General features: G+C 45.7%; 2 protein-coding genes across 2 annotated transcripts; one reads left to right on the top strand and one right to left on the bottom strand.

Annotated features, from left to right (window-relative positions):
* The first annotated feature begins 1,030 nt into the window (after positions 1-1,030).
* Positions 1,031-7,799, top strand: ifngr2 (interferon gamma receptor 2). Its single transcript, XM_030757701.1, has 7 exons — positions 1,031-1,184; positions 2,300-2,408; positions 3,127-3,311; positions 3,538-3,683; positions 5,824-5,965; positions 6,157-6,302; positions 6,778-7,799. Exons 1-7 carry the CDS (start codon positions 1,085-1,087, stop codon positions 6,874-6,876), a joined length of 927 nt encoding a protein of 308 aa, XP_030613561.1. The 5' UTR covers positions 1,031-1,084; the 3' UTR covers positions 6,877-7,799.
* A 172-nt stretch (positions 7,800-7,971) lies between these two features.
* LOC115800382 (transmembrane protein 50B) lies at positions 7,972-19,012 on the bottom strand. Its single transcript, XM_030757702.1, has 7 exons — positions 18,905-19,012; positions 17,600-17,776; positions 15,877-15,989; positions 13,135-13,202; positions 11,449-11,541; positions 10,538-10,595; positions 7,972-9,066 (listed from the first exon to the last, which is right to left on the bottom strand). The coding sequence occupies exons 2-7, from the start codon at positions 17,696-17,698 to the stop codon at positions 9,021-9,023; spliced, it is 477 nt and encodes a 158-aa protein (XP_030613562.1). The 5' UTR covers positions 17,699-17,776; positions 18,905-19,012; the 3' UTR covers positions 7,972-9,020.
* Positions 19,013-19,603: the final 591 nt, after the last annotated feature.

Raw genomic sequence — 19,603 nt, 5'->3', positions numbered from 1 at the left:
CAAGCATAACACATTTCAACATCAAGGAATACAGCTGAGCTAATGATTAACTTCCAACTATAACAAGTGAGACATTAATGTTGAATAAAACTATCCAGTTATGATGCTTAACTTTAATTTCAGGAGTTTGCTTATCACAGGAGCACTTCCACCCTTCATTGGTCTGTGTAGTAGACTGGTGGGAAAATCAACAAAATTTTCAAGTTTAAGCTTATGTATATTGATTTATTCATCAACCAAACTTAAATTAATATTTATCATGTCAAATATTGAAATGCGATTAAAATGCGATTAATTTTGATTAATTAATTACAAAGCTTGTAATTAATTCGATTAATTTTTTTAATCGAGTCCCACCCCTAATATATACATACATATATATATGTATGTATATATATATATATACATATATATATGTATGTATATATATATATATATCAGGAGTGATAAGCAAACTCCTGAAATTAAAGTATATATATGTATGTGTATATATATATATATATATATATATATATATATATATATATATATATATATATATATATATATATATATATATACTTCTAGTTTGATCTTCCTCTGTAAAATCACCGCTCTGCGGTCAGCTCACCTGTCAGCTCACCTGTCCATGCCTATGACTGTAATTATTGTAGTTTTTACCTTACATATAAAACACTTTGACAGACTGTTTGTTGTGATTTGCTGCTGTATAAAAAACACTGAATTGAATTGAACTGATTGGTCAGCCTTAAGGTGAGCGCCCGTCCCTGAGAGCTGAGTGAATCCAGGTACACACACACACACACACACACACACACACACACACACACACACACACACACACACACAGAGCCACTGTAGCGCAGGACCGAGGAAGCTGGCAAACGTTACCTGGCTCACAGGTGAGGCGGCAGAGCCGTGACCTGCTAAAGTAAATAATAATTAAACGGTGTGTAGGCGGGAGTTATCACTGCCGCGTGAGTCACACGCAGCCTTAAGAGGCGGAAACGGAAGTCCTCCACAGTCGGAGGCGGTCCGCTCCCAGTCCCAGATCCAGCCAGAGTAGCGAGGACGGTCGCGGTGGATGTTTCGTTTCTTCGGCGTCAACCAACATGCTGGGATACCGGCCACAGGCTGCACAATGAGGCCGTTACTCCTCCTGCTGTGCTTCAGCTTCTCCCGGGGTGAGGACCCGCCGCTACAGGCTAAAACCTGCGGAGCTCCTGGGTGATTACGGCCTGTAGCTCCGCAGGCTAACTGTGTGTGTGTGTGTGTGTGTGGGGGGGGGGGGGGGGGGGGCTTCAGGTCTGCTGTGCCGATCGTGGACAGAGCTGTTCTCCGGTCCTGAGGCAGACTCTGTTATAAAATAACCGATCTTATAGTTTTCTTTCATGTCTCCCGCTGATCGTCAGGCCGAAAATGTCCTCGGTGTTATTAATGACTCATTTACGGTGTTGCAATAACATCGGCATCAGGTTATTCCAGCTAAACACGCAGCGTTTGACTGAAATCAGCTGTTACCTGCCAGCTGGTTTTCACCTGACACCGAAGTTTGGAGGATTCAGTGTCACAGGTAAAGAAAGTCGATATAGTCGTGTTTGAGGCTGGGCTAACGTCCTAGTTTAAAACTAATAGTCATTTAATCTTTAGTATTAACACCTTGTAAAAATGCACCGAAACTGAGAATCCGCTCCGGCCGACGTTAGAGGCTCAGACGGGGCTGCTGGAGGTTAAAGAGGAAGTGGGCTGAAAATGTCCAAACCTCCTGACGTCACAGGACTGATTTCTAAAGCATGGTTTCACGCAGTCACAAGAATCTGTGGCGTCTCAACACGTCTGCGTTCATGAGACACTCCCAGGTTTCCCACGAACCTTCATACTCAGTTACTGACGCCGGTAATGCTAATCTGTTCATCTGTAATGGTCTCTGGGTTTAACGGTTACAAAAATTAAATTAATAATTCATTCATTGGGGCAGTTGCAGAGTAATTGTTTGTAAAGCATTCATAAAATATGAAGATGGATGTTTTAGATGTTTCAGTGACAGCAGCAGCTGTAATAAATCAGAAAATCATCAAGTTTAAAGCTCAGCGAAGATTTTCCAGTGAGGCAGACAGATGTTGTTCATCTAAATTATTCCACTTTACAGATTAGTTTTAATTTTCCTCATTCTTGTTTTGTAACCCTTCGTGACCCCCTGAGCTCACGCCGTCTGTCTGAGGTCAGAGGTCATGGAGTCGACGTGTTCGATTCAGTCCTGAGATGCTAACGTTTAGTTTTCCCTTCTCGTCTGTCTCAGTCGTGTCTGAGGTGCCGCTGCCGCCGCCGCACAACATCCAGGTGGAGGAGGGTCAGCTGACATGGCATCCAGCCTCAGAGACAGTCACCTACACCGTGGAGTACCGCAGGTGAGACCTGAAGGTGTTCTGCTTTAAGGTAGATCTTCCTCTTATCTTCATGCATTTCTCTAACAGTTTGAGATGCTCTCAGGCGCCTGATGGTGGCCAAAGGTCACAGCCTCACAGGAGAGAGGTCGTCATTAATCAGAGAAGGTGGCTGATCGAGGTTGAGTTTCACTGACAAATTCTAGTCCACAGACCTCCCCCCCCCCCCCCCCCCCCCCCCCCCCCCCCCCCCCCCCCCCAGACCCTCAGTGAGAATTACAATGAAAAACAATGACTTTGTGTTCCAGAGTAAAACATTAGAGTAAATTTGTGTTACAGTGGCCGAAACATAAAAACAGGCGGCCTTAAACAAGATGCCTTAATATGGTAAAAATTACAAACGAAATAAACAGTAAAAATAAAATGGAGCTCAGTGCAATTCTCATTAAAGTACCATAAATTAAAAATGTAAATAAAATGCAGTGAAGATGTTAATGCACCATAACAGAAGGCTGCAGGCTGACTGCCACATAGAGCCCAGTGTTTCAGCACTGCATCAGATCATTGACTGATCAGATCATTGACTGATCAGTTCATTGACTGATCAGATCATTGACTGATCAGTTCATTGACTGATCAGATCATTGACTGATCAGTTTATTGGCTGACAGCTCGGCCTGCAGCTGTCCTGTGGAGCGACTCCGTCTTTGCTGACTGCTGTCTCTCTGCTCCTCTTCCTCAGGTTTGAGTCCTCTAAATGGGAAATGCTTTCACACTGTGTCAACACGTCGGCGTCCGTCTGTGACGTGAGGGCTGTCACACAGACTCTGAGAGGAGAGCCTCCTGAGAGCAACTGTGTGATGCTGCGTGTGCGCGCTGAGAGGAAGGCGCTGAAATCTGAGCCTGTTGAAGCCTGCAGCAGAAATGGTGAGAAACCTCTGAGATGTGTCAGACCTGTCTGTGGGTGAAGGCGATGCTGTGAGACTCGAGGTGCTAACCACACTAACCAGTGTGTGAACCACACGCTGAGTGTGAAGGGAGAGAGGCTTAAAAACACCCACGCAGACCTCGTGTGAGCTCGTCTGCTCCACAGAGCTGCTGGTGTTTCAGAGCGCTCCTCCCGCAGTGCTGACGCCTCGCTCTGCTCTTCCAGGTAGCCTCTGCACACCTGCCTTCAGCCTTTCGGCAGTGCCCGGATTGCTCACCGTACACCTGAGTGACAATCACGAGCTGGCTGAGGAGTATGCTGACCACGCCAAGCACAGGGTTTACTTTGGCAAAGCGGGGGAGAAGCTGGAGGTGAGAACACGTTCACACTGTAGGAAAGGTGAGCTCGGTGCTCAGGTGCAGCCGAGTGTTCCTCGAACTCTTTGTCTTCAAGCTAACCTGATGTTACAGCACCTGCTGCTCAGAATAGATCATAAAAGCACACCAAGCAGATGGGTCTGTGCTAATAAAGTCACATTTACCTGTCAGTGTCCAGCATGGAGCCATACGGGACAGTGTTTCTGTGGTTTGCCTCGGTGCACCCCCACAGTGGATATGAAATGGATCAGGATGTGCAGACGTTCAGCTTTCCTTCAGTGGCATTAACAGAAGTGCTGCATGAACTGTTTCAGAATTACAGCTATTTTTATCGTCAGTTCCCATTTTGAGAGGCTCAGAATGGCTGAGCAGCAGTTTCATGTCCAGATGAGACCTTGTTATTCTGACAACGCTGAACTAAACTGAAGGCAGAAACAGGCAGCAGCTAAAGAAGAGTCCAGTGAAGGCCTGAAAGAAAGATCTCTGCATTATTGTAGGGTCCTCCATTATAAAGCACCTTGAGATGACTGCTGTTGTGATTTGGTGCCATATAAATCCAGTGGAACTGAACTGAAAAGCAGTGCGTGGTGATAACCGTGGGTTCTAAGCTTCTTTACATTTTCATCCAGCACCAAAAACGATCCTTCAATTTAAATTCTGCCAGTGTGTTCACTTTTGAGCCTCTGGAAATGAGCTGTGCATTAATGCAGCTGCAGTTCTGCAGCAGCTCATCCATTACTGAATCAAACTGAACTGAAGCTGAAAGTCTGCAGTCACATTGAAGCCGTCTGTGGTGGTGCACAGAGGTGAACCTGCACCGTTTGTCCAAATCCGTCTGTGATGACGGGCTGAAAGGCTCCAACATCTCTAACTCTGCATGTTTTACAACTGAAATCATTCATGCAGATATTTAAATTACAGAAATCATTTTCAGCTTTATAGCTTTGAATTGAACAGTCTGGACCCGTCGCAGCATTTACAGCGAATAACACTGAGTCTTCACATTGAACTTCCATTAATGTGGTAGGATGTGTGATCTCAGACGCCCTTGAAAGAGTAGTTGTAAAACAGCTAACTGATCATCTGCAGAGGAACGGTTTATTTGAAGAGTTTCAGTCAGGTTTCAGAATTCATCACAGTACAGAAACAGCATTAGTGAAGGTTACAAATGATCTTCTTACAGCCTCTGACAGTGGACTCATCTCTGTACTTGTCCTGTTGGACCTCAGTGCAGCTTTGATACTGTTGACCATAACATTTTATTACAGAGATTAGAGCTTGCTATAGGTATTAAAGGTACTGCACTGCAGTGGTTTGAATCATATTTATCTCATAGACTCCAATTTGTTCATGTAAATGTGGAGTCTTCTTCACACACTAAGGTTAATTATGGAGTTCCACAGGGTTCTGTGCTAGGACCAATTTTATTTACATTATACATGCTTCCTTTAGGCAGTATTATTAGAAAGCACTGCATCAATTTTCATTGTTATGCAGATGATACTCAGCTTTACCTATCAATGAAGCCAGATGACGCATATCAATGAGTTAAACTGTGTGATTTGGTGCTATAGAAATAAAACTGAAATGTCTTTTAATGTTGGGGGATAAAATCGCCTAACTTATGAATGGTGTTGAGCTGGACAGTTGGTTTGTTTTCCATCAGCTGGTGTTCAGTGGGAATGCCTGCCATCTTATGGTCTGTAACATCCTGACTGAGGATCTTTGTTCTACTCTGACAATAAGTTAAAAAATAAATAATCCAGCTGTTGAACATGTCATTAAAATGTAATGTGAGAAAATAGAAAAAGATCCATCCACATTTAGAGTGACCAATTAACCTAACCCCAATAGCAGCATGTCTTTGGACTGTGGGGGGGAAACCCACGCAGACACGGGGAGAACATGCAAACTCCACAGAGAGCGAGAGAATCAAGGTGGAATCGAACCCAGACCTTCTAGATGTCATTCTAGCTGTGAGGCAGTAGTGCTAACCACCGTGCTGCCCAGAAGCAAAGGCTTTGTTCCACAAATATTGTCTTCCTTCATATTGTGAACAGAAGCCTGCAGTTCCAACTGTGTGTTTAGGTTTAATCCACAGTTTGTGTGTGAAATGTGTTGCTGTCTTCATCAGGAGAGTAAAGATGCCATCGCCTCCACAACCTTCGAAGATCTGGAGGAGGGGCAGCAGTACTGCGTTCAGGTGAAGTACATCGTTTATGGCAGACTTGTCGCGCCGCCCAGCTGCACCCAGTGTGCTGTCATCCCTGCATCCAGTAAGTGAACACAGCTGCTGAACATCCTCAGTGAGCATAAGCAGTTTACTGCAGCATCACCCTGAACGTCTGTCTGTGGCTTAAAACATGCAGTGGGCCCGTTTTCAGTGTAATGTTCCTTTTAAGGCGCGAGCTGGCTGCTAATGATTATTAATCAGCTGAAGGTGAATCCACTGCTTCTGTTTTCTCAGAACACTGGAACCACACGTCGGTGATCGCAGGGGTGGTCGCCGCCATCGTCGCCCTCGCCATCATTATTCCCACGGTCGGATACCTGCTTCTGTTCCAGCGTCAGAGAATCAAACGGTGGCTGCGCTTACCTTACCATATCCCACCGGTGAGGGCCAACACTGCTGCATTCACCACACAGACACTAGGGGGTGCTCTATTTACTGAGCGTGTCAGCGAGGTGGGTAAAAGAGCCAATTTGGGTATCTGATCGTGATCAGAAGACTTTTAGTGTCAAAGACTGGTGCGATTGAACTGGCCAGTGGAGTTGGTGACATCATAAGGTGTGGGTGTGTCTCATGACATGGCACCAGTGCAAGCAGCAGCAGTTAGTCGTTCAACACTAGGGGTGTGCGACATATCTACGATAATATTGTAATTGTTGTGTTAACGAAGTGCGAGCTGACGTTATTGAGTATGCTCAACGCCTCGGCTCCACGCGTTCACTCCTTCATGCTTTAGTATACAGTGCCCATACAAAACACTTTCTTCATCTGAGCGAAGCACAAACACCTGTAAGCACTGCTGCTCATGGTCTTCACGTCTTCACTGTCTCTGAGCTAACTCCGTCTTCTTCTCTCCAGGAATTTCTGGATTTTCCGTCCCTAGAGACCCCCCAAATCAGCGAGCCCCCTGAAGAGCCCTGCGACATCATCCACGTCTCTCCCTACGAGCCCAGATGAGAAGAATCGCCCTGACCTTCTGCTGCTGCTTCCCATCCTCGTCAGAGACCGCCCACTCAATGACTCCACCTGATGACTGAGTCACTCACCTGCTCCAGGTGATCCAATCATTAACCCCGCCTCATTGGGATTATTTTATTTTATTTTTAAACTCTGAGCTCAATGGCAGCAGATTCAAAGTGAACACTGAGGGCACAGGAGGAAGGTGAGTGTGACAGAAGCAGCAGAACACCTGGATGCACCTGAACACAGCATCTCTGTAACAGACGAACATGAGGACAGCTGGAGCCTCCAGTTTTAATCACTGCTGTCCTCAGTCCGACTTCTCTGCACTTTAGCATCGATCCCAGCATTAACCAAGTCTGATTACTGAATGATTGGACCTCCATGAATGTTTCCACTGCAGAGACGTCTGATGACAGGAAATGGTAAAAACAGGGAACTGAGAGTGGCCCACAGCTTTCTGTGGCACAAACAGGAATAAAGTTTTGTGCGGCCGTGGTGTGACTGAATCCTGTTGGTAATGAACACTTCTGCGCTGAGTTTTGGGCCCGCGGGCAGGTAACGAGCTGAGCGAGTGTTCAGCGGCTCAGACTGTACGATGGCCGCGACGCCGCACTGCCAGCTCTTTTCACCTGTAGTCCCCGGACACGGCGCTGTGATCCTGAGATCAGCTGCTGAGCGTGCCATTGTCTTATGGCTGTTCTAAGTGCGGTCATGGCCAGAACTTCCTGTTTCACTGTGAAACAGGAAGTGTTGCGTTACTGTGGCTGTGCTAAGCTGTAAGATGTAAAGTTTGTGGGTAAATGTTTGCTGGAAACTTCCATCATGTTTGTCATTTGTATTATTGTAGGGACTTTATAATCTGAAGCACCTTGAGGCAACTGCTGTGATTTAGCTCTGAATAAATCAAGTTGAATGTTGATGGATCCATTTTTTTAAATTTCATTGTTTTTAATGAGTTTGATTTTAATTAAAAGCCTCTGTGTCACGGAAAGCTCCTCCTCCTCCTCCTCCTGACTTCCTCTCAAAATGTTTGATCCACTGTGGCTTTGGTACAGACGCTGGCAATAAAGGGTCAAAGATCACAGTAACTACAATATAAGTTTTTATTTCAGAAAAAAGATTTTTGCTCCATGCAGCCCCGAGCTTCAGGATACAAACGGGTGGGAGTAAAGCATCCCGATGAGTCGTTTACAGCGTTCACACGATCGATTCGAGACAAACACTGAGACCGTAACACGTCTGACCTCAGGACACTTTCTGTGGCACAAACAGGAGTAAAGTTCTGAGGACGACTGATCCGTCAGCAGGAAACCAACCAGGGTGGGACTGAGACCGGGGCTGAGACAGACAACCCTGTCACCGTCCTTTTACAATGTGCTGTATAAATAAATTAGCCCCTCCCCCTTAAAGTGCCAGCCTGGAGGATTTTCATTTAACCACTGCAGCGTCACATTAAAAGCATTTACCTGGACAAATAGACTTTTGTATGGAGGAGACACAGGAAGTGCAGTCTGCAATCCGATCAGCTGGAACCAAACTGAGTGCGATCCGATGTGAGGTCACGTTTGTACACGGTTCTCAAACATTTTACCTGGTAAAGAAACAAAACTTTGGAGCCATCGGCGACGCCTTGATAAAGAATCGTATTTTAAACGTCTCAAACGTGTGGCTAACATTAATGTGCTCACTTCCCGGTCGACCGCTTACAGTCGAACCCACGTTTTCTACAGTGACCCCCCCCACAGAACGGCGCCGGTATTCCCGGCTCCTTTCTTTACGTCTTCCTGTCAGAGATCTTGTATTTACAGGCAAACACGTGACCTTTAGCATTTAAACAGGAAGTGAGGCGCTGAAATCTCCCAGAGTGACACTTTAAGTTTAACATCCATTACAGGAAGAGCGGCGAGCAGGAATTCCCTCATTTTACACCAACACACTGAAACTGACACACAGTGAAGTGAAACATGGAAACTCAACAGTATTTACACCAGGCTGTGTGAGTCTGTGTGGAGCAGCACTGATGGGTCTCTATTTAAAAAGCAACACTAAAATACTAAAACTGTGAATTCATCTGATTTTACAGCAGATTACAAAACATTTAAACAGTGTGTGTGTGTGTGTGTGTGCGCACAGACATTTTAACCCCATAGATCTTCAGTCCGGCCAAACTTGTAGATCAGAGTGCTGCAGAGAGAGGACACAGAGGAGGTCATGCTGATGTTTGCAGAGCATCCTGTGACCTTCAGTCCAAACATCAAACACACCCTGAAGCACCAGCAAGAGTTAAAACATTACTGACTCAAACATGCAGCTCCGCTAAATCTCCAGACAAAAACAAGGACAAAGGCTGGTGCAGTCGGGCTAGTTGTCAGAATAATGATGTTCTACCTGGTGCCTACAGAGCTGTGGTTAGGCTAATATAACAGGAAATATCAGAGCGGCTCAGAGCCCAGACGGGACCCAAATCTGTGCTGAAGATACTCATCTTCTCTTCAATAATCAGGCCTCATCTTATCTCAAAGACCTCATAGTCCCATATCACCCCAACAGAGCACTTCTCTCTCAGCCTGCTGGCTTACTGTGGTTCCTAGGATACTTAAGAGTAGAATGGGAGGCAGAGCCTTCAGCTTTCAGGCGCCTCTTCTGTGGAACCAGCTTCCAGCTTGGATTCAGGAGACAGACACCCTCTCTATTTTTAAGATTAGGCTTAAAACTTTCCTTTATGATCAAGCTTATAGTTAGGGCTGGATCAGGTGACCCTGAACCCTCCCTTAGTTATGCTGCTATAGGCCTAGGCTGCTGGGGGGTTCCCATGATGCACTGTTTCTTCTCATTCACCTTATTTACTTTGTTTATGCTCCACTCTGCATTTAATCATTAGTTATTATTAATCTCTCTCCCCCCTCAGCAGATGACCCCCCCTCCCTGAGCCTGGTTCTGCTGGAGGTTTCTTCCTGTTAAAGGGAGATTTTCCTTCCCACTGTCACCAAGTGCTGCTCATAGGGGGTCGTTTTGACTATTGGGTTTTCTCTGTATTATTGTAGGGTCTTTACCCACAATACAAAGCGCCTTGAGGCGACTGTTTGTTGTAATTTGGTGCTATATAAATAAAATTGAATTAAACTTCACCATCAATAAGAAGTTAAAGAGCAGGGCTGTGACAGAAAGTTAAGTTTTCTAAAGGTATTAAACACACCTTTGATAGTTACAGTAAGCAGCTCAGACATAACTAATGTGGCCTGATTGTGGTTACATATGTATCCGCCCCCAAACGCCTGATTAGATCTGGAAAACCCCGTAACACGTGTTTACAGACCGTCTCACTACGTGGCTCTAAGAGACAGAGCTTCTTGTCCTGCTGGGTTCCAGATTAGCGGCTTCATTTCTCCATCAGTCAGTAGGACAGAAACAGACCTGAAGGGGTTAAATTACAGTGGGCTTTCCCGACAGGCGCTCCCCAACAGCAGTCCCACCCATTACAGGAAACAACATGTAACTGCCAGGTTTCACTAATGTGTCACAACACTGCAGGAAGCACATATTTGGCATGAAGCTGGTTAAGATACACACTGATTGTGTAACTGCTGCAGCTTCACTGGGGGTTATGAAATGTTTTCTAGGCCCGCAAACATCAAAGCTTCTTGTTACAACTCACCTAAAAAAGATGAAGGCGTTCTGAAAGAACACAGCCAGCCCCGGAGCCACTTCTTTCTCTGAGGGAACACAGGGAGATGTTATCACATCAGGTTTAACTGCTCTCAGGGAAAGCAGCAGGAAGCAGGCAGTAACAATCAGTTTGGCATGAAACTCGTCAGCAGTGAAACAGCCGGCAGAGCGTCCATGATGGGTTCGTTTGCTACATGTGACAGTAAAAAACATCTTTTCCAGGTTTTAGACTTCAGTTCTGACAAAACAAAGAATCTGATTGGTGGTTTTAATCAGAGTAATCACTAAATCGAGATAAAGACCTACAACTTTGCTACAAATTAATTTGAATATAAAACCCTGATGACTGTTTGGTTTCAGGATCAAATCTAAACTTCCAGGTCCAACCTCGAGCTAAACGCCTTCCCTCGCTGTGCATCCTGGGATGCAGCAGGGTACACAAGCTATAGCCACTCAGTTGCACAGGCATCCTGTGTGTTACCTCTGCCCCAGGCAGTCTGGCCAATAAGCAGACTGAATGTTGTCATGTGACCCATTGTGGTTTGCTGGGATTTATTTGGAGTTTTCTGTGTGAAATCAAACCACAGGAAAAAAACTCCAAACTCAACAGATTCAGAGTAAATGAACAACAGGTGTGAAGATAAATCAGCTGACTGGATCCATTTATTACAGTTGATAAACGCCCGCAGTGACGTCTGAGCTCAAAACCATAAAACACTCTTCTTTGGCCCCCAGCAGGCAGCAGATACTGTCCAGGGTTAAAGTTCAAACTTCTGTGTTTCAGTGTTTCTAAATCCTGCAGCCTTCTGATCATTTCCAGGTTTCCATGTTTTCATATACAGTGAAAAAGACCAGCTGGGACAGACTAAGGAGAGAAAATGGTGGAGGGTTGGGACTCACTTGGCACCACGTAGGCTCCAAACAGGATCCAGATGGAGGCGATGAGTGAGCCGAACATCATCATGAAGCCGATGAAGAGCCAGAGACGAGCTCCTGCAACCACAGACACATTCAGAGCTCTCTGTGTGGAGTGTGAGCAGCGTTTTAAAATACAGGCTCTGGAAACACACTGCTGACAGCTGTGCAGAAGTGATTAATGAGCAGGATTCACGTCAGACATAAGCTGATACTGGCTCTTTATGGACCTGAGATCTAAAACAGCACATCATCAGCATACAGTCAGATTCTGTATTTGGTTATTCCACTTCTCCTCACTTCCCATCATGTATCTGCTGTTCCAGTGGTAGATGATTGAAATAAACATGGCCAAAGGTTCTAATAATGAGCTCAGTGTATGTGCAGTAATCTGTGAGCTGGCTGCTTTAAATATTCAGTTTATCATACAGTAGAAATGGCCTAAGTGGATTTTCGCTCTAGTTGGATAGCTTCTGCAGGTCCCGATTTTCCCTAACATTAATTCCAGTAGAAATCATTTAAGCTGAATCATACAAGCCGGATTTTCGCCAACCTTGGATGAAAAATCTGGTCCCATGCAGACATTTCCAATTAAATGTGGTCACACAAGTTGGATGAGTTTATTTCTAAAGCCCTCCTCAGCTGCAGCCATGACCAATTCCAGTATCTACAATCAGACAAACTCCATGCATCGGCTCGTTCCTGTTACAGTCATGTCTGGATTGCTGCACTCAGTAAATCAGTTCATTTCATGGATTTTATCCGAGTTACACATGAGAAGGATTTTTTTGGATAAAATTCCATGGGCCATTTGAATCCAACTTAGGTGATCTCTACTGTAGTTTTTCTATCAGATGTGTATGAAAGCACAGAGAGGGGTAGCCCTGTCCCCCTACTGTTCAAACATTTTGTTTTTGAGGGGCAGCCAATCAGAAGGAAGCTGTCTTAAACCTAAATGGCTTGTTTCAGACAGGATAAGTTAAGGGGCAACACCAAGGATGACATAAAGAAGGATTATTATCATCATTTTAATTTCTGTTAATCGAGCAGAGTTGAAACATTTCGTCTAGTAAATCTACTAAAAATAGGCCAAAATAGAAAAAGGAGGGGGCGTGGCTAAACAAAACTAACACCAAGTCTGTGAAATATCTCCACCGTCTCTTTACATATAAATCCATCTGTCTCAGCTGGAGTCATCTTCTCCTTCATGGACAAAGGGGGACTTCACGAGGTTAAAGTAAGGATTAATTATGAGGTTAATGCAAAGCTGCTCCAGCAGAGTCCAATAATAAAATCACGGAGCTGGAAAAAAGGATGGGTCCATTTTCAAACTCGGTAACAGCAGAAACCATCCGTGTGCTCTGCAGAGCTCCGACTGCACCCATCAGAGAAACACTCACACTGACTCACATCATGTAAGCTGCTGTTTGTGTGTGGGTGGATAACGAGGTCCTTCATGCTGCCTGCAAAGATTTCATCTCAGTCAAAGTGTTAAACAGCTTGAAGCCAGGCTGGCTGTCAGCTACTGAGTAACACCTCACCAAACACCTGCCTCAGGCTGAAGAGCTGAGGCAGGTGTTTGGAGACTCTTTACATCTTACATCCACCTCCTCCACAGGAGCTCCACAGCAGCATCATGCAGCCTAAAGGTGTGGACTGACAAACACTCACCTGTCCTGCCCAGGCAGCCTTCTCCATAGGTGTCCCCTCTCACCTGGCCATTGGAAACTGCATTAATCCTGAGAAAGAACAAACAGGGACATAAAGAGGGGGAAATTCATCCTCAAGACTCATCAGTGAACACTTTAAATCAGTCTGTGCCTGCAGTGTCAGTGAAGCTCTCAAACAGGAAGTCACCACATGATGTTTCTGGGTCCGAGTCAGACGCTTTTATCTTTGCTGATTCACATTTTACTGCATCACACGTTTCCAAGCACACTGTAAATACACTGATACAAACATGCAAACGTGTCTTCAAACCTTTTTAGAGCTGCTTTGTGCAGAGAGCTCAGCTCATTAACTGCATGAAGGTATGTTAGTGCACCCCCCCAATCCTCAGCCAGCCCATCCATCCTGATGAACAATCAGGGAATAATGGACAATTATCTATCCTGATGGACAATCATTGCCCCCCCCCCCCAATGCACACATGACTTTTTGTATGTGGACAGTTTTTGTCTATTTAACTATTCATTGTTTTCTCAGCAACAATAAAGCTTTTCTATTCTTTTCTATTCTAAAATGATGTTTGTGAGTAAAAACATACAAACTGATAAAAATAATTATATAAATGAGTCAGCAGTCTGGCTGGTTTCTTGCTTTCATCATAAGACATTTTGGTTCCTCTTTGGTTTATGACAAAACAAATTATACATAAAAAAAACATTTTATATATATATGTATAAATAAAAAGATGAAAGGAACATTTTGAAAACACAGATTTCAATGGAAAAACCTCCTGCTGGATCTCTACACAGGTATGGTCTGGGTGATGTGTGAGGACTAAAGGATGCTACTGTCACGTCCTGGGCCGTTTGCCCAGCGTTTTGTGTTTAGTTTATTTCCTGAGCTTCTCCTCCCAGTATGTTTGTCTTGTTCCCCGTGTTGTGACTCGTCTGCGTGTTCCTTGGTTTATCACTTCCTGTTTTATTTTGTCAGTATGATTTCCCTTTGCTTCGTGTCTAGTTTTGCTTCCCCCCGTGTGATTAGTTTCATTTGCCTCACCTGTTGTTCCCTGCTGTTTCCTCTTGCCCTGATTACCCATTGTGTATTTAAGCCCTCAGTTTTCATTTGTTCTCTGTCGCGTCGTTGATGTTGTGTGCCCGTGTGTTCCCTGTGTTTGCCCGTCGTCTCCCTTCCAAGATTTTTGTATTTGTTGTTCCCCTGCTTAAATAAATCCCTTTTCAGTTACGCTGACTTCTGGAGTCCTTCGTGTCAGCCATTCCTCGCCTGTTTCCTCCCCGGCCATGACAGCTACAGTGTTTGATGGAGATGAAAATGATGAACCTGCAGAGGCTGAACTCAAAGACCCTGAAAATCAACGTGATAAAATGATGCGGCAGCTGAACATTCAGCTGAAATTTCACTGCAGGAACTCTCAGTAGTTTGTGTGGCCCCCACATTTGTATGCATGCCTGACAGCATCACGGCTCCTAATGAGATGATGGATGGTGTCCTGGGGGATCTCCTCCCAGATGTGGACCAGGGGATCACGGAGCTCCTAAATAGTTTGAGGTGCAGCGTGGAGATGTTGGATGGACTGAAACAAAATTTCCCAGAGGTGTTTTATTGGATTTAGGTCAGGTGAGCATGGGGGTGAGTCAGTGGGATCAATTCCCTGACCCAAGGGTTTCATCCTGATACCTGATGGCAGTCGGGGTGCTGTTGCCTGCAGAGATCTGTGTGTCCCTCCATGGATATGCCTCCTCGGACCATCACTGACCCACCGCCAAACTGGTCATACTGGACGATGTTAAAGGCAGCATCACGTTCTCCACGGCTTCTCCAGACCCTTTCAGGTCTGTCACATGTGCTCAGGGTGAACCTGCTCTCATCTGTCAAAAGCACAGAGCACTAGTGGTGGACCTGCCAATCAGGCTCCACGGTGCCGGGCAGTGAGCACAGCGCCCACTAGAGGACGTTCGGCCCTCAGGCCGCCCTCATGAAGTCTGTTTCTGATTGTTTGGTCAGAGACGTTCACACCAGCAGCTGCTGGAGGTCATTTTGTAGCTCTGCAGAGCTCATCCTGTTCCTCCTGCACAAAGGAGCAGATCCTGGTCCTGCTGATGGGTTAAGGACCTTCTACGGTCCTGTCCAGCTCTCCTACAGTAACTGCCTGTCTGCTGGAATCTCCTCCATGCTCTGAGACTGTGCTGGGAGACACAGCAAACCTTATTGCAATGGTACGTATTGATGTGCCATCGTGGAGGAGCTGGACTACCTGTGCAGCCTCTGTAGGGTCCAGGTATGACCTCATGCTACCAGCAGTGACTCTGGGTTGAAATTAAATCTCCCTGCAGGAGGAAACCACTGCACTCGACATTCACTTTGAATTCTTTGATTAGCAGCTTGTTGGACTTCAGAAAACTGATCAGAATGAATTATTTAGCTTGACTCAGTCATGTTGTGAGGAGGCTGATATGTGTTTTCAGTCCTGTGGGTATCTCCTGTATTTATGACGTTCTGAGGCACAAACATGAAGGAAAAAGCCCCGCCCCCTTTCTACCTCACAGGTAAACAACATTTCACATGACTTCACTAAATACACTGAAGTTATTGAGCTGATTCTGAGGGGGGCAGGTGGGAAGTGACCTGGACCCACATCATCTCTGCAGACTTCCTCTTGTTCCATATAAATCTGAAGAACATACGAATGACCTCGTCTCTGCGAGCTTTAGAGGCCGTGACACTTACATGAAGAAAGCAATGGTGGAGAAGACGCCACAGGTGTGGAAGGCGTGGTTCATCTGCTCCTGGGTTGAATACGCCACAGCTGCATCGATCATGATCCACCAGCCGGTGAAGAACTAAGAGGAGAGGAAGCACACGGTGATACGTCCACCTTTAACCTTCCAAAATCGGAGCTCAGACATCCAAACCTGCTTCGTGCTGACACTGAAGTTCTGAGTGAACACTTCTTTCATGGCACTTTACAACAACCCACTGTAATGCTACCTCGAGAGGTTTCTGCCCAGAAAACCGACATCTCGTCTGTAGGTGAAGGATTTATTCCTTCAGCACAGACTTTACAGACATCCTTCCAAAGAGCGGCGACCTGACTGAGTGGAGAAGGTGTCAGAGATCAGCTGCACACCCTGAATCAGGTCTGAGCTGCCACGCTGTGTTAACAAATAGGGTGAAGTGTGTTTTACAGACACAGCCGACGTTCGACTAACACACACCAAGCCTCTGGATTATATTCACTGTAAGGTCTGAGGGTAACAGATTCTGGGATTTTCCTGGGACAAACAGGAAGCCCGGAGCTTTGGGAGGTTCGGACTGCAGAGCACTTTGAACCTTTCCCTCCATGTCAGACCTGCGGGTGCTGCTGAGACCTCACTGATTACAGTCTGGCTCTTTATCCTGTTTGTTTGCAGCTGGGATTGAAAGCTTGTGTAGTGTCTGATCGATCTGTGTGTTAAACTGTGTGTTAAACTGCATCTATGTATAGGTTTTCTTCTTTAGGATTATGGCCTTGAGTTCAGGGCTGCTTTAGGAGTGAATGGTATGAGAGAGTGTAACCTTTTGTTGCTCTCTCTAAAAAAGGAATGACCTCACATACATGCAGGAAATAAGCTATACCTGGTTATTCAGAAAATACTTTATGTAGTGTCTGTATTGTTCTGTTAAACTTTCTATGTGTATGCATATATGGTCCCTTTCTTTTAGGCTTTATTGTTTGTGCAGAAGGGTAACCTGAGCTTTAAGGTCTGGCCTCAAGCCAGAAGGAATGCATAGAATGTCCTTGTAGCTCTCTGGCATGCCATATAAGGAGATGTCCATATGTTTAGCTGTAGGTTAGGAGGCTGAAGTCTGTTTTTATAACCATATATGGAAGTTAGGATGTGGGGGTTGCTAACACTATATAATGTCTGTCTCCCTTTTGTTCTGAGAGCTAGGGCCATTAGAGACATACCCTCTCCCAGGTCGCAAAGGAAAGCGCCTGTTTTGACATTGTCTTTTTGTAAATAAACTTTATGTTATACATTAAGACTGTCGGCGAAGGATTTCTTCAACCACATCATGAAACTACAATTTTCACCACCATAAACTACATTTTTGGCATCACGACACTTGTACACCTGATTTATGCTCACCGATGATTGCTGGCGCCCTCACAAACGCCAGCAATCATCAAAAGTGACCAGCTGATGCACGCTGTGTGTACGAGTGGGTCAGCTTTTATCGCACTTCACTTCAATTTTATTTATATAGCAGCACATCACAACAGTCGCCTGAAGGAGCTTTATACTGTAAGGTAAAGACCCTACACTAATACAGGGACCCCCTGTGATCAAGCACTTGGTGACAGTGGGAAGGAAAAACTCCCTTTTAACAGAGATTCTCAGAACGTGACAGAGCCTCTGATTTTATAAACACTCATCTGTTCCTCCTTCTCTCTCTCCATCATACTAACCAGAACTCCGGCCACGATGGAGGCCACGGCGTTCCTCCTCTCCCCCCAGTCGATGCATTCACACTCAGGCCAGCGGAAGTTATCCAGAAAGCCGGCCATCCTCCTCCTCCTGCAGTCGCAGTCTCAACAGGCGAGTCAGTCGTCCCTCAGCAGCTGCTCAGACTCGATGAAGCCGCCCTTATAACACAAACACAAACCGTTAGCAGCGTCCTGAGGAGGCCAGGACGGCTCCTGCGTGGATCCAGCTGTGAAGCTTCAGCCAGAGCCCAGTCAGTCATTTATTTCACCTTTATTCAAGCATTAAAACATTTTCAGATGGTCAGAAATATGAAGACAGTGCAGACTGATTGGGTTTATCCCCACTCAGTCAGCAGGACCTTCATAACTGGATTTTATTTGTAATACATTTACACAGGCTGCAGCTTCTGACAGAACAGTTTTATCTGGATTTTGCTGCCTTCATCACAAATAATCAGGTTAAATGAGTATCTGTGAAGAATGGTGAGAAGCAGCATCAGGCCTGTGCGGGACCGGGGGGCGGTGCCTAAGGATGAAGTTCAACAAAGTCAGGCTCTCTGTTAGCTGGATCAACAAAGCTACAGCCCCGCTCAGAGATGACGGGTATCCCCACGGCGGTTATCAACTTCCTGCTTCAGCTCTGAGGCGTTCGTATAAAAAGGGGAGTTTTGCGGGTCATGTGACTTTCTCTACTGATCCCTGTGAGCCGCCTGCTCCGGTCAGAGCCGTTGATGATGATAAAATGGTGATTAGAAGCAGTCCCGTCGCCAGATCTCAGTCTTAAGGGGGGCTTATGAAATCCAACAGGGGGGCACCACTATTATTAACTTGATTAGTGATTTGGCTTGGGTGGGCGGGCGGGCCAGGGCGGGCCCAAGCGTATCAGTGGGCGGGCACGGCCCCCTAGGGCCCGCCCATAGCGACGGGTCTGATTAGAAGTGTATGAAGGACATGAAACTACAACAGTAAAGCAGCTGCAGAGGCTGAGGGTTTCCCGCTGCCTGGGTCACCGCTTATCCTGGCTGGGCTCGGGCTCCCTGTTTAGCAGCCGCAGCCTCCTGCAGCTCCTCACTCCGTTACACCGTCCGGTTGGTGTCCATCAGGTGAGGCCTGTCGGTCCGTGGCTCCTGTGCACCTGTCCACGGCTGACCGAGCTAACGGAGCTAATGCTAACTGCCTGCAAGCTTGACGTGACTCGTTCCCGCTTTAAAGCTTCGGGTAACATCCGGCACGAAGCGGCGCGTAAAGAGCACCTAGCTGTGCGCCTGCGCGCCCTGTGGAGCTCACCTGAGAGCCGTTTCCCGCGTGAATCGTAGCCTCGCGCCACTTTCACTTTCCACTTGTTCTTCTTCCTCGCTGCTTTTCTTCTGCATTTCCGGGAGGTTCAGAGGACCCACGGCACACTGCTGCCTCCAGCAGGCCAGGCTGAGGCTCTGCATCCTCTCAGCTTAAAGCTGCAGCTACATTCCTGCGTTAATGAGCTCAGTGCACAGTCATACTTTCTATTAAGGGCTCATTCACAATTATCAACAGTTTCCAAATTGTACTCTTTTTCAGACCCCTCCCCAAAAGTGTACAAAGAAAATGTTGATCTTTCTCAGGACATTTAATTTCACCTGGTTCTTTGCTATTTTAATGTAATAGGAAGTATTAAAAACACATCCTGGTGTTGAGAAATTCTGTAAATCTTGGCATCAAATAAACTCTTTCCTATCGATTAAAACATTGTATTGTTGCACTAATAAAAATCCATCCATCCATTCTCTTCTGTTCATCCTGTTCAGGGTTGCGAGAGGGCTGGAGCCTATCCCAGCTGTACACCCTGTAATTAACAGATATACCTTTATATTAAAATTTATAGGGTTCAATAAACTGATTTGAATGTGAATGTGTACTGAACTGCATGTACACAAAGTGCTGTGATTTGGCGCTATATAAATAAAACTGAATTGAATGAATGATATAAATTCATTTTGAGTCATAAAG

Source organism: Archocentrus centrarchus, chromosome 21, assembly GCF_007364275.1.
Source record: "Archocentrus centrarchus isolate MPI-CPG fArcCen1 chromosome 21, fArcCen1, whole genome shotgun sequence".
Taxonomy (NCBI): domain Eukaryota; kingdom Metazoa; phylum Chordata; class Actinopteri; order Cichliformes; family Cichlidae; genus Archocentrus; species Archocentrus centrarchus.
The sequence above is the reverse complement of the archived record's forward strand: the minus strand, read 5'-3'. Positions and strand labels throughout refer to the sequence as shown.